Source organism: Haliotis asinina, chromosome 2 (assembly GCF_037392515.1).
Source record: "Haliotis asinina isolate JCU_RB_2024 chromosome 2, JCU_Hal_asi_v2, whole genome shotgun sequence".
NCBI lineage: Eukaryota > Metazoa > Mollusca > Gastropoda > Lepetellida > Haliotidae > Haliotis > Haliotis asinina.
The window spans coordinates 77,524,761-77,546,320 of record NC_090281.1 but is presented as its reverse complement, the minus strand read 5'-3'; the positions used below and the strand labels follow the sequence as shown (position 1 = coordinate 77,546,320).

Sequence of the window (21,560 nt, the reverse complement as noted above, 5' to 3'; positions counted from 1 at the left end):
GTTGTGTAAGGAAATGATACATTTCCATCTATAGGGTTTTTAGTTTTTATGTTGTCATCGGTACTGGTCAAAACTTACCACACATATACATACATCCCATGTACATCGTACACTACAAACTGCTTGGTAAAACTTAGGATATACTACCCATCAAAGGTTTAGTATTAATATAGCCCCTAACTTCATACAGCTTTTCTAAACAACATTTTGCAAAATATTCCATACTTCCAAGTAAATTCGTAACGTTAACAGATTAGTCCCATAAGCAAGCGCATGCACGCACGCACGCATGCACAGACAGACAGAATGTTTTAGACTCGTGAAGATCCGGGGTAGAATAGGCCTTCAGCAACCCATGGCGACTAGGGCGACTGTGCTTGTCGTAAGAGGCGACTAACAGGATCGGGTGGTCAGGCTCGCTGACTTGGTTGACACGCCTTTGGTTCCCAATTGCGCAGATCAATGCTCATGCTGTTGATCACTGGATAGTCTGATCCAGAGTCGATTACTTACAGAGAGCCGCCATATAGCTGGAATATTGCTGAGTGCGGCGTACAACTAAACTCACTATAAAACGAAACAGGTAGGAGGGGTACAGAGGGAAGGAAAATAACAGCCGAGAAATAGTTACTTTTTTCTGTTTCCAACCGTACTTTAAGGATACCAACCTTGCATTTTTCTTTTTTGTATCTAATAAATATACAAACAAACTGTAACAAGGAAACACATAATGTTAAATATGAAAAGAGTAAGCAGTTTTTTTCCTGGAAACTACTAATATGTAAAACGACTTTTAAAAATTGAAAAACCTGGCAACATATGTTAAAATATCCCCAATAGCTGGAGTGTTAGCTGGAGAGCGGCGTTAAATTGAACTCACTCACTCACTCATAGACAGCGAGACAATCACCTTTGAAACACTCATGTCAGTTTGACCCGTCAACTTTACGTAAGCTGTTATATGCGCTGAAAGTATTGGTTTACTTTATCTAAAATAATCTGTGTGAAGTTGTAATAACTACGGGCGCGATTCGTTTTTTGTTTTGTTTTGTTTTTTGTTGGTCTTTTTTGTAAATTTCTTGAAATTTCAAGAAAATTTTGTTAAGATCCAGTGGCTCGGAAAGGGTTCCGTAGACCATTGTCACTGGTGTTGCCTACATGGCGCGAGTTGTGTACATGTTTCATAACAGTAAAAATCAATAGCGATATATATCGGGCGTCTCGTGCCGTGATGGCTTCAAGGTGAAGGCAAGTGCTTTGAAGAAACATGACACGTGCACCTTAGGCACAATGCTCACGTCACTAATGTTACACTGGAAATTGATAACTTTAGAAAAACTGTTGTTATATGAAAAAAAATGAACCATGAACAATGTTTTAATGGCGATAATGAGAGCATCTCGATAAATATCAAGATGCTAAATGAGTAAAGGGTATACGTTATAGCTATTTATTTATTATTATGCAATACGGGATTTTTTTTTTACGTTACAACACAAATCATTCACTCACCATTCAACAACGTATTTTTATTATCAAACAAATTAGAAACTGATTTATTTGACAGGAACATTTCAGAAGAAAACAAGCTCTCAGAAATAACAAACGTGACTCAAGAAGCACGCGACCCCAGATAGTAGGTACACTGGGTGGTCTGCCTGTTCATTCCCACTCACTTGTGAGCAGACGTATATTGTTTTCTTGAAACCAAACGCTTGACTTCACTTATAATCAAGTTCATCTACTCATAAAGGAAGTAAACATGTTGATCACGTTGCATTAGCATCGCGTTGATGGTTCACGAAATCATGTTAAAGGCGCGTGATACATACAGATGTTCGCATGTTAGCATGAGTGAGTTGTGTTTTATGCCTAATTTCGCAGCAAAATCGCGGCTGGGGACACCAGAAATGGGCTTCACACGCTGTACGCTTGTGCGAAATCGAACTTGGGTCTTCGGCGTGGCGAGCAAACGTCTTAACCACTTGATTACCTCACCGCGTCCCGCACATTAGAACGTTGTTGTGAGCACATCCTGTACTGGCATGGCCGCCAAAGTGCAACGACTCCAGCCTGAGAGAGATGAGTCAGGCTATGACACTTGGAATGCTGTTGCAAACTGTGACTCCGATAAGGACCGGAATTCACTGGAAGCTTGCGTAAGCGTACATGTTCAGGTTGCTGCACATATGACAGGTGCGTGCTCGTCTCTCACCCGTCACCCCACCACGGACTGATCAACGTTATCCTAACGTTATAATTGTAATGAGAATTGTGATGCAGCCCGATAACCCAAGCTGCTTGTTAAGCGCCAGAAGGTTAATAGTCTCGCGACTTATTTCACCGGGTACCCATTTTCTGCTGGGTGAACAGAGGCAATTTTGAACAAATTCACTTGTCTATGGTACGTGAGACCACATATATCACATGGGCATCGTTATGGGGCGGGACTAAATCCTAGAAACTCTCAGGAGTCAAACTGTCACACACGGTCACTCATCCAGTGTTCGTAGAACTGAGCTTAACTTTCGCTTTTACTAACCAGTGGGATCGACTCTGGAGACGTCCTAATGAATACGAAGTCGTTCAATTGCCAATTTGTTTGGCCTTCCCCCGAAGTCAGAAAACGGATTACAAAACCAGCCTCGTTTGGGGGTTGATAATATAACGGTGTATGACTAACGACGAGATCCTGGTTCTGAGGAAGTCTAGGCTTGGCTCATACATAGGGCTTTAGCATGGAGAGAGAGCAAGGCAGTAAGGAAAATAATTAATATATTTCAGGGACGTTGAGACAGACGATATCAACATGGGGGTGGCAGTCCAACTGAGAAATGACTGACATCAAAAGAAAGTCCTAAAAATAATTTTGATGGAAGGGCCGCATTTATTTCCATTAAAACTGACAACGATGTTGGTTTTCCTGTAATAAGACTTACCTCTCTTACACCATTAATTTCCCTCAAGTTTGACTGACAGGTTAAACTTAAGACTTTTCGCTTCTTTCAACATAACTCGAGCCATGGAACATCGGAAGTTGGATTCACACAGTAACACTGTTTGAAGATTATTAAGTCCGGGGCCTCGGAATGGCGTGGGTGAGTTTGGTCTTACGCAATATTTCAGCAATATCACTGCGGGGGACACCAGAAATAGGCTTCACACATTGTACCCATGTGGGAATCGAACCCGAGTCTTTGGCTTGACGAGCGAACACTGCAACTACTATAGTCTGTTTGCAATGAAAACGTACCGATGAATTTCACCCTAAACAAAAAAGTAAACCAAATAAAGCGAAATTAAGATTGCTAATCCTCGCAATGTTTTTCAGCTCAGGATGAAAAGCTCCCACTGCGCGCACCTCCTTAAGCTAGCTAGACTTAAAATACTAGTTGTTGCTTCTGTAAATAACTTACAACGACATTATATAATGTGGGAAAAGATGGAGCGTTTGTTTATGTTAGTGGACCCGTGAAGGTCCCCGGGTAGAATAGGCCTTCAACAACCCTTAGTTGCCATAAAAGGCGACTATGCTTGTCGTAAGAGGCGACTAACGGGATCGGGTGGTCAGGGTGGAATAGCTGGAATATTGCTGGGTGCGGCGTAAAACTAAACTCACTCACTCACTCACTCATTAGGTTAGTGATTTTCATTGCTTCATCGTTGAGACCTACTATGCATAAATTACATAAACTGCGTTCCTCCCTCTCTTTCATTTTCCTATCCCTTCTATATTTTTTTCTAAGATGTTTGCAATTAAAAATGTACGTATGTAAATATTAGGGAGCGGGTATCATAACTTGGATACCTTGTCCCCAATCCCGTTCCCATTTGTGAATAAAGTATGTTTTGATCAAATCAACTGCTATGCAGAGACAAATACATCTTTGTGGGTATAACTAAACTCACTCACTCACGCCATAACATAAACGTGACAGACTGGACATGAATGGTGTATACTTTCTCATCTTTCAATATTTTCTCTTCATCTTTCAATACTTTCTCATTTAATGAAAAGCTATGTCGGACGATTCCGGTGAGTAAACGGAATTCCGTAACAACATCACTGCAATGTCACATTGTTGGTTTCTTGTTAGGGATAGGCCGGTCAAGAAGTATATATATATTGTTTGAAATATTTGTTTTTGGTTCTTGAAATACGCTTACAACTAGTTTTTCCTGAGGATATTGATTGAGTGCAGACCCAACTGGTTCTTAGATATTTCAAGATTTTCTTCTAACCACCTAATCTATAATTTCAAGTTTATTATCCATCGATAGTTGGCACCGCCCCCCCCCCCCCCCCCCCCCCCACCCCTTGCACTCCTGCCCAACATTGTTTAAAGATTACCTTTTATGCATCAAAGTTCTGATATAACACTCTTTCAACGTTGATAGTTTCCCCTCTTTTACGAAAAGTTAACTAAAGCCCTGGACTCTAGCAAGCGAGTACGTTTTAAAGAAAATTCAACAAACAGTTTGTTAGCAATTAGCACAGATATTACGCTTGAGTGTACTGACGCGTGGAACAAAGACGTGCCAGTTTGTTACATGGGTATTTATGCAAATGTCCAGCGATAACAGAGTAACTAAGTCAAATATGGAATAGCCTCATTGTATAAAAGGTTCGTGTGGACTGCCTCAATCAACAATATATGGGTCAGGTCTCACGAACGCGTTCAATGACCCAGTTTGGTGAACTTATAAAGGTATGGTATACGCCATTTTGATATCCCATAAGAATATCATATGTGCTGCTGAACAACTTGGCAATGAAATTAATGATCTGACAACACTAGTATTTGTTGCTTGTTTCCTCCGAGATTATATATGTAGTATACATAACAAAACCTATGTGCACTTCGATTTTATAACAGGTCTGTTTCGAAGGTCACTCTCTAACCAATGAGACAAGCCATAGCAAACCACGTGATCTTATATAACACTTCTAGTCGGTGTTTTGTAACAGCCCCGATAAGCTTGTCAGGGCAAACGGTCTGTGTCTGTTTCAGGAACAGAACATGGTGGATTTAGCGAGACAAGCTTTCAGTACGAACAATTTTGGACTAGCTGCTGAAATATATGAGAGAACTATCAAGGAAAATGGTCCGAAAATGGAGTTATATCTCGGGCTAGCGGACAGCTTCGCCAGAGGAGGCCACTTCCAGAAAGCTTTTGAAGCCTATTCACACGCATTTCGATTTGGAAAAGTGAAGCCCGAGAAGTTAAAACATTTAGTGACAGGGCTGATTGAAACTGTGAAACAGGATACGACAAATGAGAATATGAACAAAAAGTGTATCTTCACTTGCTGGTTGTGCAGGAGCTTACTGTCCGATCCCGTCACGATACCATGCGGTCATACATTTTGCCGAAAGTGTTTAACGAAAGACTCTTCCAAGGCGTGTCGTATATGTGGAGTTGTGCATTATAGACTGAAGGTGGCCAATCTGAAGTCTAATATACTTTTGACTCATGTGATAGAAAAATGGTTTGTTGACGAGTGTGAGGCAAATAGATTGAAATCGGAGGGCAATAATTACTTCGAATTGAGGGATTTTTCAAACGCTATTATTTATTACAGTAAAGCAATTGAACTTGGTAAGTACATTCAATCATTCTCCCATCATTATTCATTCACGTTTTCTTAGATCAATGAGTGTATTATATAAAAGATTGCAACCGGAAGTACGCGAATCGCCGCCATTTTTATTTGTTTATATAATGTAGAATGAGGAAAACACAACCTATATTGTCGTGTAGATCGCAATGAGATACTGGTTTAAATCATACAATGTGAAAACATAACATACGGATGCATCTTCTGAATTCTAGACAGTTATTGTCCCATGGGGAGATATTTTCACTTGTCAGTCGCCCAAAATATCCAAGAAGGCTTTGTCAATGACCAAGATTGTACCCACCAATCAAATCATCGGCTGCTGACATTGACCTCGTTATCTAACTGTCACGTGTACATTTCACGTTGTCAGTTTCACTGCCATTGTCATTGTAGGTATGGCCCCTTAGGTATATAACATCGAACACATCTTTAGCTGATTCTGTATAAGTGGTACGGGTTAAACTAATTTTCATGTAAAATACACATTACAAAGGATGCCAAAGAATATTTCGAGTAGGATAAAATCGGCAGGATAAATCAATATCGTCAGTGTTTATGAATACAGTGTTATCATATATATCTGTGAGTTTGTTTAATGTGTCGGCCCTAAAGAGTCATCCTGTATCTGTAATTCTCATTGAAGTTAATGTGTAAATTAAATTAGATAACTGTTTTGGGACCTTATGTTTTGCAATGAGTGTGAGTTGAAAAGCACTGTTATCAGGAGTAGTATGGTTGTCTCATTTCAGTTAAAATGTTCAACAAAAGTGGAGTATTTCAACAAGTAATTGATGTAACAAACCATGTCATCAGACGATATTAATTACTTTCAGTGAGAAAAGTTCTGAGGATGATTTTTGTATGTTTTTATATAGATTTAGAATTTGAAACGTAGCACTAGCAGTAAACAGGAATATATGTAAATACTGTCCGAATGATAAAAACATTATTGTCAATGTAAGGTTGAGAATTATTATTGGTAGTACTGAAGGGTTGTTGTCCGCAAGGGCACTGCCTATATTCCCTAGGTCAAAGTGAAAATACACATACTCTACCCAGAATTGCTACTAAGTCCATTTTCCTAAACAAAAAAACAAAACCAGTTTATGTTTTAGTTCCTGTTTGCCTAAATTTGAGTGAAATATTCGACACTGTGTACGCTTGTCTCTTACGTAATGTAAGTGGATGTGAGTGAAATATTTAACCCTGTGTATGCTTGTCCCTTGTGTAATGTAACTGAATGCTTTTCATACAACAGTTTGATAGTTCAGATAAAAAAAAAACTGTCTGGAATGGACTTGTCCTGGGGGTATGTTTTGTATTTTGGTTCTTGCTGGGTACGTTTAGTATGCAGAAACGGCATTTTTTCACAGATTTCCGCCGATTATTATTTCAAACTGATCAATTTTGTGAATCGTCTGAACACGTACTCGATGACATAATATTAAGTTTTCAGCTGCAAACTGATTTTCTTGACACCATCCCTGTAGGATCCATGCCACATAACAAGCCCTTCAGCATTGTTAGGGATGTAGAAATATTATTTATCTATCTACTCACCTTAAGATCTCACAACATGACACTCTATATTTTGGCGGTAAAATGATAGTTAACTTAAAAAATTGTTTGTGACATCTTAAATAAAAAAGTCTATATTAAGATTGTTATACCTAACATCTGTCATCTTGTGTGTATATAATATAATAATTATGTTATTTTTGTTATGCATTTACATTCAGTGATAATGCATCATGGGAACAATATTGATAAAATGCATTCTTAGAGGATACTAAATTACCTTCTCTGTAATAACACATTTATTAAATAAGTTGATGTTTTGGTATCAAACAAGGAAAAGAGAGTTTGAGACTAAATCTTTCACAACATGAGTTTCATGAAAATGGTATTTCACAGAAGTAGAGGAAGTACCTTATTCACAAATCAGCTTGTTATTTCTAAATTAATGTTTTTTCAACTTATTATGATGTTTCAAGTCATGGAGTTTCCACGTGGTTTGATTTAACTACTTGTATTGTGATACATATTGGTGTATCATTTCATCCCTAGTCATAGATCAGGAATTCGTAGCTTGAGAAACGTGAGTCTGACAGAGGAATTCAAATTGCACATTGGCACTGACACCATGCAAGTTCATGTCTCTTCAGAGCAGAGAAGAAGTCACAGAAGTTGTGAAAGTTTTGGAAGTTCATCCTTTGTATACTGATTTTCTTTCAATGTCCCTCGGGTCCATTTTGGTTGTTTTGCGTTATGACATTGAAAAGATCCAGTAATTTGTATTTTAATGAGTGCATTAGCTGTTGACTATGCCTGATTGTCTCCACTGACTTTTTCAGTTCCAAAGGACCATTTACTGCTGAGCAACCGTTGCTATGCCTACTTCCTGTTGGACAAAGCTGCTGAGGCCTTGCAAGATGCAGATAATGTCATCCGACTCCGGCCAGATTGGCCCAAGGTGAATGTCCATGCTGAGTTGTTTGTATTAACGATCATGATGTAGCAGCCAACATTGACAGGACAGCCTCATGGATAGCAACTTCTTTTATTTGTAAGTGTGACATTTCGATACAGATTCTTTTACTGTCGTCAAGCAGGATGACAATGGTACAAGAATCTATATCTGAATGTTGCACTCATGAATAAAAGAAGTTGTTATCCATAAAGTTTTTTCTGTATTGTACTTGCATGTCTTGGCTGATAGGAGTCAAGTTTTTTCTGTATTGTACTTGCATGTCTTGGCTGATAGGAGTCAAGTTTTTTCTGTATTGTACTTGCATGTCTTGGCTGATAGGAGTCATTTGGTTTTTGTCGCAGTAAGGATGGATGTCTCCTTACCTAAAATAATGACAACATACAGACAAAAAAAAACCCTGGGTGATACTGGGTGCTTTTGTACAAAGTGATCGTAACTTCCATACCTTATCGTAGACTTAGCCTTAGCACAATGATTGGGTTGTACAAGCACTGCCCAGGTCGTTTCTGCAATCAGATTATTCTAATTCCTGACTCTGTAATTGTCTTTCAGGGGTATTTTCGAAAAGGTTGTGCTTTGTATGGATTAAAACGATATGAAGAGGCTGTGGTGTCCTTCCTGCAGTGCCTGGCTTTAGATGCTACTGTTGCCTCTGCCAAAGACTATCTATGCAAGGTAAGTTTGTGAACGTTTTGACATGGTTATGAAGACACACTCAGCAAAATTTCAGCTACATGGCAGCAATCTGTAAATAATCAAATGCGGAGAATTCAGTGATCAGCAGCGTGAGTATGGGTCTACACACTTGGGATACAATGACGTGTCAACCAAGTGAGCCAGCCTGACCACCTGACCCTGTTATTTGTCTCTTACAACATTGGTTACTGAAGACAACACTGACCCAAATTTTCACATTTCTAATATGGTTACAACTTACATACAAACGTATGTACTGTTACCCTAGTTTGAGGCCACTATTTGTCCAGGAGGATCAGCATTGAGCCTAACTCTGTCAGCCTTAGCAGTCTCAAAAATGATTTAGCTAGTTTATATAGTAACCAGTGCATTATATAACTTTTCATGAGTTATGCCAATCAGGTACAAAAACATTTTCAGTGAGAATACCCATAGCATTAATTATTGATAAGCTTAACCAATGATGAAAAGCACCTCTTAACTTTGTGTATACACACTTTTCAGTTGATAAAAAACAGCTGATTTGTCAAGTTGACCTATTGGCATAAAAATGTATAATATATAAGATAGGAATTGGAACATTTGTTGCAGAAAAGGCTGGCATTGATGTTATAACCAGTTTGATCATTTGATCCAAGGAATTTCATTGTGTGAGAGCATTACTGGGCGTTATTACTTCTCTTAACATGAGTATTGTATTAAAGCTGAAATTAACAACAAAGCTGAAATTAACTGTTGTTGTTATAAGTTCAGGAGTATCAACTGATCAATTTGTGGGCATTTGAAACGTGAATGAAGCTTTTGAACGGAGTGATGAACGAACAGAAAAAAATACAAAGTACACAATTCTTTTATTTTTTCAGATCTTGCACAAGATTTTGTCCCATCTGCCACCAGATGACCCAAAGAGCCTTGTGCGCCAGCAGTATGCCAATCCAAGCATTCTACACAAACTGATATCTAGCAACTTCGATACAGCACAACTCTTCCCCAACCTCTCTGTATCCACAATACACCACCTCCAGAGCATCATCAGTGAAACCATCACGACAGCCGAGAACTTCAGCGTATCATCGGAACCTTCACCTTCAGCTGCACAGGTACAGAACTTTTGGACCTGTTGCTTTTAGTTAAAGAAGGGATGCGAAAATGTAAGATGAGCTTCCAGGTGTGTAGAACGATATACGAAAATGTCGAGTGGGCTTAGTTTTACATGGCACTCAGCAATATTCCATCTATAATTTCGTCGGTCTAAATATAATGAAGTCAGACCCGACAATCCTTCGATATGCATCAATCTACACAACTGGGATGCAATGACATGTGTCAATCAAGTTGATGGTGCATGCTTATTTTTTTTGAAACTGTAATTTATGTCTGTCCGTGTTGTAAACTTCCCAAAATTTCAGCCAGACAGCTGGTCTAATAACTCTACAAAATTACCAGACCTGTTGGAAAGTTGCCAGTCCAGAATTTTCTGGATTAAGAAAAGCAATATGAAGGTAAATAACAGAAGAGAAACTGCTTGATGTCTTCAAATCTGTTTCTGTTTACAGGCTTTAGTCATTATACTCAGATTTGTCCAAGACCACCGGACATGACACTTTTTAAAAGTGACTCACCGGTTGCAAACCAGACCGACCTGGACGGCTTGGCAAGCGAGAGTTTGCAACTCTGTATCTCTTAGGAACTCTGTTTCATGTCAGTTACCTGTAACCACATGCATGCCAGATATTCTGCATGTGGCAGTATGAGGGTTGTCATTTCTGTTCAAGTATCTGCTGTGGTTGAACCAGTTTTTTTCTTTCAACAGGCTGACAGCTGTGATCAGGAAGATGCCTTTGACTTGGATACAAGTAGAGAAGCCAGTCACACAGTCATTCGTTGTAAGTTGCCATGTTACAGATTTTGCAGTCAGCATTGCAGTTGAAGAGATTTGCATCCAGCGTTGCTATTAACAGATTTTGCAAACTAGACTGACTTGTTGAAAGGCTTATGGGATTTATTGCCTGGTTGTACACACAGACACAGACACATGCTCTTATGCACTTAGACATTGAGAATCTCACCAAAGTGTTCTGATATCAAATGTATCAACATGAGTTGATTAAACAACAGATATCCGGGGCTTGCCGAAGATACTTTTACCTTTATCAATGAGTGTTGATATGATTGATATTAGTAGACACAAGGGTGAGATTCTATTTATCACCCAAAATCATTCTTCATTAGTTTTCAGTGATAAATGTACATCTCTGAACACAGCACCGGCATTAGATTTGCAGTGCAACAATTTCATAGCATTGTGACATCAAGTTCATGACTGTAAAAGCATTGTGAGCATCTCCTAGGAGATATCGTCTGATCTCACACAAGCGATATCTCCTGTGGAACACAGTTTTGGATGATAAATGTATTACTCACCTGTTGAAGATATCACTGTTTAATAAAATAATTTTACAAAGTTATTGCACATTGTGTAATACCATCGCGTGATGCCATATGTAAGACATCAAAGTTATGATGTCGCAATTCTAATACCTCTGTCACAGTAGTGTTAGACCTTGATTGACTCGCAGAAAGCAGAATGTCACCTCACTCATTGAGTTCTTAGGAAAAAAGTACTTTGCTTGATGTTATGTTGCTGATGTCAGGTGAGTAATAACTAAAGTAGTAAACTATGTCCCATGTAACACTATATTTATGAAACTCGTGAATGGTATCGGTATTCTACTTGCTTTCGCTTGTTAGATGCCGAACCGTTCACTTGTTTCATAAATATGGTATTACATGGGACTTGGTTTAGTATTCTCTATATACAGACCCCAGTGATGTTTTCCTAGTATTTCCTGCACAGAAAAAGAAACATAAGTTTTGAAAAATGAAATATATCCTTATTCTGACTCATTATGCTTATCTCCTTCCTCTAAGAGATGATAGTGGGACACTTATAATCCGCTTGACGTTATGTATTATTTTAAATATTTGCGGAGAGAGTGACAAGCGTGGCGGGTCATGTGATCGATTTTGGCAGCAAAATAGGGAGGGAGGCTACCTGTGGGCGGGGGTCATTGTATGACTGCTTCAAAAGAAGGTAACTTCAAAGGGATTTCAAGTGTTCCTCTATCTTCGTATAGAGATAAGCATAATATGCATGAGTCGGGATCGGAATAATATCAGTTTTATTCAGAAAAACTGCATATGTCATAAAAGAAAGCGTTAATGTTTATGTCTTATATTTAAAAACTTGACAAAAAGCAGAGTTGCATTTCTTTGCTATTCAGTATATATGCACTACATGAGGACACATTGTCAGCCACTACTAGTTGAACTCTGGACATGATAATTTACTAGCTTCTACAATACTTCATGCACTGAACTACTGCAGTAAAATACCACTAACAGCTATAAACTAGAAAATATTCAAAGCAAAGAATTATGGTTACTGCTATAAGCAATATTAATTACTACTAAAAGCACCAATAACAATATGGTAGGTGAACATTGGAAATATTATTGATCACAGTAGATATTAATGCATCCTGACATCCGAACATAACTAAATTATCTATTTATGTTTGAAATGCATAAATTAAGAAGCTGTGCAGTAACCCAGTATTTCTTTATTGTGTCAGAGTTTCAATACAGTTGAACTTGTAGAGGTGAAGCGGTACACTCTCACTATGGTATGGTACATTTTGCGGTACAAGGCCTTCAGTTGGTCTGTTTCGGTTCGGTATATGAGATATGATCATAATGCAGAAAATTGACAACATGAGTCAAACTAAACCTTACATTGCTTAATAACATGGAAATACGTAAACAAAATCTTTGTTATTTCAATTAAACAAAACTGTTAGTATGTAAATTCTATGAGTATGAAATAAATTAAATAATTAACACAACAGATAGTTACCTGATTGCAAATGGCAAGTGAACCTTCGTGCAATCATCGCTAGTGTTCATAATAACATGCATTCTAGATTTTATATGCGATCACTTGGTTTGTCAACAGTTTTTGCCGAATGATCTCGTCTATAACTGGAACCAGATTTCAGGTCAAGTCGTCACAATCATAGCTGACCAGTTGTTGAAACACATCAAGCTCTAATATGAATTATGATGTGTATCAAGTAAATGGTTTTCTTATTTTACCAGGAATGAATTGTTGCTGCTGATAATGTTTTTGGAATTGACTGGATTAAAAAATGACACTGACACGAGTTGCAAAATTAAACACTGGTTAATCAGTATATTAAATTGCAATTACATTTTCATAAGACGTAGAAATCATTCAATCTTAATTCAAGTGAGGTTATGTGTTGAACATCATTTCAGTAAGGAGTATGAAATCTCAGACTTGCATAAATTTAGAATTCTACGATAGATTTACTGAGAACCTATGAGAGGTAAATTTTGCCACGTCATGTGACAAATTTTACCTCTCGATATCATTTGTTTTCAGAACATCCAGTGTTCATGTTCTACTTGATCTTTATTCATAAAACGTGGTTGTAGGAAAATTAGGAAATATATTTATGTATCAGGTGATTATTTTGCATTTAATCTAAAGTCTAATGTATTCTACCAGTCGTTTTTGGATAACCCTATTGGGATAACCCATTTTATACCTACTATATGTAACAACTTGTCTTAAATACAAATAATAAGTTTAGATAATGTACTAAGTTACAGAAGGTATAACGCGATTGAACAAATATTATTGTGTGAAATAACCGAAAAAGGACCCCAGACACTGATGTGTTGCTGAGTTGTAGATCTAAATAGATGCCATTTAAGGTGATTCTAAACTTCGAGAAAATGGCGATAATCTAGGAAAGCATTAGCGTTTACAACATGGTTGGATTTCTAGAAATTTTAGAAAAGGTATAACAAAGGTTTAAAATGACAGTATGAAATCCCCAAAACCAAGTGTTTTTATTCCATTACTGTATACTGAACCATAGGCCAAATGCTGCGGTTCTGCCCTATTAGCTTGTTAAAAAGATGGAACATTGAAAGTATTGTCCATCCGAATATTTATTAACCATCATTGATGTGAAAATGTGTCATCAATAATATCTTAAATAAACTATTGTAATGAATTAAAGTCATATTTTACCTGACCTCACATGTTCCAGTTATAAAGTTTGCGAGTACAAACTGGCTCGCATAACATGTTAGTAATTCACTATTTGCATTTTGGCAAACTTGACAGTTTGAAATGAAATATTTATATATGCCTGTTCTTTTTTCCTACCAAGCTTGTCACTCCAAAGACCCAAGTTTGATTCCCCACATGGGTACAATGCCATAGTACTGCTTGCTAAAAGCAGGATAAAACACACTCATTTTTTCTTATAGGTCACTCTGCTCCATCGTCACGGGGATCATCACCACTGGCAATGAGAGACTTGAGCATCCAGGCTGTCTCCAATGGCAGCCTACCAGATGTATCCGTGACAACATGCTCCAGAAAACGGTCTCGTAATTTTTCTGGACAGTGTCCATCAAGCCCCACGCGGTCCTCGGAACTCAAGTACATGAGTGAGTAGTTTGTGGTATATTATATTACCCATGATGCAACTTTTGTGACATGTCTTGAACATTTTGCATGGCTTTTAGCAATTCACTAAGCTGATTGGTCATTTATGCCATCATAGTGCTTCATTGTTTGGTTAAATGCAAAGGACATTATCTGTCATTCGTAATATCGCAGATTAACAACTTGATGTCATCTGAATAATTGGGACATCAGTGAAGAATATTGTTGGACTTGATATATTTGTTTTTAGTTTTTAATGTTAAAATGTCAGAGAGAAATTCCAACTTGAAACTTGGAATAATCTATTGTCTCTCTCTCATGAATGAATGCTGCCCCTTGCCTAAGACCTTGTATTAATACCATTTAGTTGCAAAAGATAATCTGTAATACTCTGTAACCCATGAAGTTCTGGAGGCTGTTTTGTCAGTAGTCCAATGTGGCTATTGGACATGTTGAATGTTGCCAATGGACATGCTGAATGTTGCCGATGGACATGTTGAATGTTGTCAATTCACTTGTTGAATGTTGCCGATGCACTTGTTGAATGTTGCCAGTGGACATGTTGAATTTTGCAAATGGATGTGTTGAATGTTGCCAGTGGACATGTTGAATGTTGCCAATGGACATGTTGAATGTTGCCAGTGGACGTGTTGAGTCCAAATGGACATGCCAATGGCTAAAGGAAGACACAGTGGTATGATCCTTTTGACTTTGAGGAACAGGGTCAAGGACTCTCGAATGCTAAATATTTTGGCACTGACCTAACCTGTACTTGTTCAACTAAGTAACATCTGTATTATTTTTCAGAACCAGACTCCCTAACAACTGCTGCTAGCTATAATGATGCTAAACACATCCCCCAAGAACTGCTGAGTGTGGAGGACTTTGAATGTGGCTTGTGTTATCGACTGTTCTACGTACCAGTCACAACGCCCTGCGGTCATGTGTTCTGTCGCCAATGTCTGGATCGATGTCTAGATCACACCACCAGCTGCCCACTGTGTAAAAGTTCTCTTGTTGAGGTACGCAACATCTTTTATTGTTTTTGTTTTATTATGAAAAAAACTGCAGCAATGTCTGTCAGCTGTTTTAAGTCGGATTAGAAGAACTCAAGTGTTGACAAACTCAAGCTTAAGACATTTTTCTGTTTATTTCTTTGAGTCCCCCTTTGATCCAACATTGTGTGTAGCTGTATGTTACCATGGTTACAGTATCTGGCAGAGAGGAGACAGGCTGTCACAGAGTCGGTCCAGACAATCCTGGAAACATACTTTACTAGGGAGTATGAGGAGCGAAAGAAAACACATGAAGAGGAGATGTTAGAGCTTACCAGGCAAGTTAACAAGTAAAGATTAGTGGCAGGACGTTTATGTGGGTACTGGAAAGTGAGTCATTGAACATAATCCAGCCTTTTGCAGACTAGGGCGATGTGGTAGCCAAGTAGTTCAAGCTTTCACTCATGACATTGAAGACCCAGGTTTGATTCCTCTCATATGTACAATGTGTGATGCTCATGTCTTGTGTTCCCCACCATGATAATGCTGTTATATTGCTAAAAGTGGTGTAAAACCAAACTCGCATTACAGACAGACCAGTGATTTATATCTTACGATGTGTGTTGAATTTTTAACAGATACTGTTGGTTTAATTTTCCAGACTGACATTGAGACTCATTGATTACTGATGAAACAAACTGTAATTTGGTTGGAAATATATATTTAAGGCACAAGAACCTGTTTATATTTTGATAGTGTTCAGCTTGGTTTCATAGAACCTGTATATACACCTCTGTTCATTGTATGTGCCTGTGAAATAAAACCCTCCTTAACCATGTTGGTTTATCTACAGGATGGGAAGCGATGAAAAGCACGAGATTCCTGTGTTTGTGTGTACGCTGTCCTTTCCCACAATCCCCTGCCCTCTCCACATCTTTGAGCCGCGGTACCGCCTGATGATTCGACAGTGTATGGAATCTGGCACAAGGCAGTTCGGCATGTGTGTTGCCCTTGGAGAGGAAGAGTAAGTTTTCCAACTGTCAGCTACTGTGTTAGCCATAGGGGTTTACCAGGTCCTCCTTTCAAGAAGCACTAAGGTGATTACAAGTCACCAAGGTAAGCTTAGTGCAGTGTTAAAGAATGGGATTTAAGGTTAACCTTAGAAAACGGTTTGCTTCGTGAAAGGAGCCCCTGGTCTTCACAAGAGACTCAGGGCATATATGCTATGGGCATGCGTAGTCATGGATATGGGTTTGTTGGTTTTGTTGTTATATGCCATACTCTGCGAGTCTGACCACCCTATCCCATTAGTCACCTCTTATGACAAACATAGGTTACAGAAGACAAGTTCTAACCCGGATCTTCACTGGGCCCCAGGTTGGGATCTGACACAAGCAACACTCAGTTTTGGTATTTCCTATCACTGGCCATTGTAAGAAGCCTGCAGATTCAAATAAATGTTGATTTTAATATTTTAGAGGCAACCGTCACCACCTGTGCCATGTTTCACTAAACGATCTTAGTGCTAAGGTGATTGTAAAGTACATTATTTATCATACACTTATCATGATAGCCTACATCGTTTATTAACACGCATCTGATCTTTAAGTATATTTCTTGCCTGAATAGAAAGGATGACTCTCTGTAAAAACATGCAGCTTTCATAAATATAATGATTCAACATCTGTACAGTCTTTGGTTTCAATGGAAACCTTTGTGTTTCTTCTCAATTTGTGTTTGTATTGGATACAACAGCTGCTTTTAATGAATGCAGTGTAACTAAGGTAGTGTAGGTTGTTGTGAATTTATGGAAAATGAGCTAATTTGCATCCCAGTCTAGTAACAAATGTGCACAGACCAGTAACACTAAAATGTTACTTTATGTGTATGGACAGGGACTGGGTTGGAAAACAAGGGCATTTTACTGTCCTAAGGTCTGACTTTTTTACATTAGGTTGTTGACTTTATTGACTTGAAACAACTAGCAGTTAATTACTGGCTGTTTTAATATTTCAGAAAAGGGCAGAAAACAATTCAAAGTCCTTGTTGATGTAATCTTGTCCTCATTCAGTTGTTGCACATGCTGTGTTGGTCACTCAAAACATGCACTAGATTGATATGTAGTGATTTTCTTTCAGGAACAATTTCTCTGATGTAGGCACAATGTTGGAGATTCGCGATGTGCAGTTTTTCCCTGATGGGCGTTCCCTGCTGGACACTATCGGAGGCCGAAGGTTTAAAGTGCTAGAGCGTGGTCACCGAGATGGCTATAACACTGCCAGAATAGAATACCTCAGTGACCAGAAAGTACATGGAGAGCAACTCATAGGTGGGTGTCCCTCCCATTATTATCCCTGGCAACGCGTTTTGCTTGCGGTATTAAAATGCAACCCATCCATCCGTTCATGCACATTTATCTTTTCCAGAGCAGAACTCTAAAACTGTTCAATATTTCTTCTTCAAAGTTGACACGTAGATTGGTCTAGTGGTGTACTGGTGCCTTTTGATTGTTTTGGAATTCTGAATAAGATATTTTTGGCAACAAGTGTGACTTAGACTGAAATTGGAGGTGATGCAGAGGATATTGATGACCGTGTCTTCTTGTAAGACTGAGTTAGTTGGGATTTATGCTGCTCTTAGCAATATTTCAGCAATATCATGGCAGTGTACGCCTGAAATGGGTTTCACATTTAAGACACGTACGAGTGATCGAACCCGGGTTTTCAGCGTGACAAGCGATGAGGTTAGCTCCCTTTGTTGTGATAATACATGGATTTATGAAGTGCAGGATTTTGCTCTCATGATGTGCCCTCTTAGGTAGAAGTGGAGTAAACGGGTGCTTGTATTAATGCGCCTCATGGATTCTGTGAGGACCATTTTTTTAACTACCTTGCTGGATTAGGGGAACAAAACCCTCTCGCTCATTCCACTGTTATGATGATAATATATTTAGAATTTGCTGTTATATATATTCTAAATAAGTGGGATTACCTCAATCATAGTCGTTTTGACCAATTCATATTATTTTTATTGAATGCTTATCATTATATTTTTATAACTAGTGATGATTGTTAGGTAATTTGAAGAAGTGTTTTCACAAATGGACAAATGGAATAGGGGGTAACCAAAACTTTTCATTCAAGAACGGTCTTCCATGGACAAAATAGATGTGTAAGAGAAAGTATGTTTTGTTTCAGAGCTGCAACAGCTGGAGGAAGAAATGTACACACTCTCCAAGAGCTGGTTTGATGACCTCCCTAGTATGCACAAGCAGAGAATAGTGAAACATTTTGGTGCTATTCCACCTAAAGATCCAGACCCCCAGGCTTCCCCGAATGGCCCAAGCTGGCATTGGTGGGTTGTGGCCGTCCTACCTCTTGACTCCCGGGTCCAAATGGCGTTAGTGACCATGGTGTCATTCAAGGAACGTTTGCTTGCAATTAAGCGTGTTTTAACATACCTCAAGAAGAAAAGTGGCAAATGACTAGGGCATCTGGCAATGTTTCTTGAACATCCTTTCTATATTTTTGTATCATTATCTTTGATGCTTTTATCTATTGCAGTAGGGTTGTCTTAATTGTTGCTATGACAGCCCGAGGGACAAATCTGCAAGCAGATACAGTGATATATTGAGCATCATTGAAGAAGTGTGATATCCTTGAGATTGGTGCAGCAAATTTATGCCTGCATAGTCAGAAGAAACTCAGGTACCTCTGCATAATCTACCTGATATGGCAAAGCTACCACAGTGGATTCTCTTTGTACGTGGAGTGGAGACATGGTGAGAAGATACGTTTACACACTCTTACCCTGTTCAGCATTGTGCCACGGAATCAGAACTATGATATGTTCGATATTTCGTGATTTATTACAGAACTTTATTACCAACTAATCAAAATCATAGGAAAAGCAGTAATTCTGCTGTACAGAAGCCCAAAACATGTGGACTTGTCTTTGTCTTTGTGATGATGATACTGGATTTGAAATAGTCAGCTGTTATTGTTGTTGATCTCACCCTGTATTTATTTCTGATTCAACGTCACTGTTGTACTAAGAAATGTGACTCGCACAATATTATGTATGTTATATTCTGCAGTTTCACTGTAAGCAGAGCTACTGTTCCAACATGGTACCAAATCCCTCCATGGAATTTCATGGAACACCAAGTCGACTTTGATAGCCAAGTCTAAATTTATAATTGTGGCTTGTTGTGCCAGTAAGAAATTGATTTGAAGACAGTAAATGCACTGAGAAGAAACAGAAGTTGCTCACTGGTCTCAAGAGGGACATGGGTTGAATTACCCTCGATGTTTGTTTATGCTATGGGACATAAACAAACATCGAGGTTACATCAACATATGGTAGCCCGAGGGATCAGTGAACAATGTGTTTATCTTACCGAACACCTCAATGTTTATTCTGAACTGTTTGAAGCTTGGGTATTGGATCGCACACTTCTACCTACCTGTGTGAATCAAACGATTCGAATCTTTCATCTTTCTGTTTTCATGGTAGGTAGTGCATTGTGGAATTACCACAGTGTAATCTTCCTTCGTAATATTCATATTCACATGGACTATATTTGAATGTTTTGTCAAAATTTATTTAATGTAATGCTAGGCAAAACTTTTCATAGCCATCTCTTGATTTTGCAGACGACACAAGAAAAACAGATTTAGAGTTATTTCCCTTCTATCGATTTGCATTCATGAAACATCAGTTATTTCAGTGAATCATGTGTGATTCAGTGCTTTTGGAGATGAAGAAGTTCTAACACGAAGTACCAAATGAGTTGCCATTGGCAGCGGGGTATCTTGCAATGTACCCCACTTGTAAGCGGGGTACATTGAAAGTAACAGAAGAGCGCTCAGCCAGTCAGAAAATGACATTCATGTGTGAGGTGAGATAAATTTTATTAGTATACCTTTAACAAATCCCAGCTGTATAATGGCTGCTTTCATTTCTTACATGCAGAACTTGACAAAGTTTATTTTTGTGAAATCAGTATTGCTCAGACTAAATTCTTACCTGAGCAATTAGATTCCATGGCGCTGATTTCTCCTTAAGAGAATCTGACATTACTTCCAAGTAGAGAAGGATCATTAGGAGTATCTCATCTGATTTTAGTGAGATTGAAACTTTTCTCAGATTCACCACAATATCAACTTCATAACACAATTAAAAAACATCCAAATCTCTCCCAGCCCTTGTACTGATATATACTTCATATATCAACAAAACAGCATTAGAATTTAACCTACTGCTTGGAAGTAGTAAATCAGGGGTGGAACGATGCATATTACTAGAGTTGCAAATGTGCATCATGTTATATAAAGTTTAGCTATAAGAAATTGAGTTGTTCACACAATGATAATTTGTACAATACCTATATTGATATACCAGGTGGCTGTGCACAATAAATTTTAGTGCATTGTGTCAGTGCTGTTGTGTCACAATTTAGAGCTGCAGTCTATGTATTAGTTTGCACCTGATGCATTAGTCCTATTCTTATCACACTATAATTTCCTGAAGTTTTCAAAAAGTGTACTTTTTCAGATTTTAGTAACTTCTCGCACATAATATCAATCAGACACATTTCATGCTATCTTTTTCAAATTTGGGTTGTTAAATGCTACTATGTTTATTTAAAGTAAATGCTCATTTTTTTCAGAATTGAATGAAATGTTAATAAAATTTGTAAAATGGAATTTTAAAAGTTTCTCTGTTGATATAGTAGTTCGTGTCAGTAACTGGTTTGATCATACCAGTCAACCGAGAGTGTTTCTGTCTTCCGTTTATGTATTTCACAACAGAAAATCATTGGCCCTAAGCCTATTTAAAGTCACCCATTTGTTTGGCTCATTATACGACATCCAATCTGTACATGGTACATTCTTTTTATGATGATTCAGTTCATATTGTGACCCAGGAATTGGGGTAGCCTTGTGTTTAAAGCATTTACTCATCAGGAGGAAGACCTGTATTCGTTTCTCCATAGGTACAATGTGTGAAAGCTGTTTGAAGTGTCCTCTGTTGTGATATTGCTGGAATATTGCTAAAAGCAGCGTAAAACCATACTCACTATTGTTGTGTACAGTGTCATGATTTTGTCATGTCATACAGAGTAGACAGGAATGAACGTGTACCTCTGTCATCTTCTTCTTGTGTTGCTGGGAAACAGGTTAGATGTGGACTGGTATAAATGTTGAT

The 21,560-nt window shown here is 38.3% G+C and overlaps 1 protein-coding gene across 1 annotated transcript; it reads left to right on the top strand.

Moving 5' to 3' along the window:
• The first annotated feature begins 4,940 nt into the window (after positions 1-4,940).
• LOC137274359 (LON peptidase N-terminal domain and RING finger protein 1-like) lies at positions 4,941-21,058 on the top strand. Its single transcript, XM_067807513.1, has 11 exons — positions 4,941-5,601; positions 7,978-8,096; positions 8,667-8,789; positions 9,674-9,910; positions 10,624-10,696; positions 14,175-14,357; positions 15,163-15,377; positions 15,567-15,688; positions 16,204-16,374; positions 17,489-17,679; positions 18,548-21,058. The coding sequence occupies exons 1-11, from the start codon at positions 5,022-5,024 to the stop codon at positions 18,832-18,834; spliced, it is 2,301 nt and encodes a 766-aa protein (XP_067663614.1). The 5' UTR covers positions 4,941-5,021; the 3' UTR covers positions 18,835-21,058.
• The last annotated feature ends 502 nt before the right edge of the window (positions 21,059-21,560 follow it).

Bases quoted from the DNA above. Each gene is read 5' to 3' on its own strand.
- LOC137274359 (XM_067807513.1), top strand. From the start codon at position 5,022: ATGGTGGATTTAGCGAGACAAGCTTTCAGTACGAACAATTTTGGACTA. The intron at 5,602-7,977 runs GTAAGTACATTC...TGACTTTTTCAG, and splicing joins CAGTAAAGCAATTGAACTTG to TTCCAAAGGACCATTTACTG. The intron at 15,689-16,203 runs GCAAGTTAACAA...GTTTATCTACAG, and splicing joins GAGATGTTAGAGCTTACCAG to GATGGGAAGCGATGAAAAGC.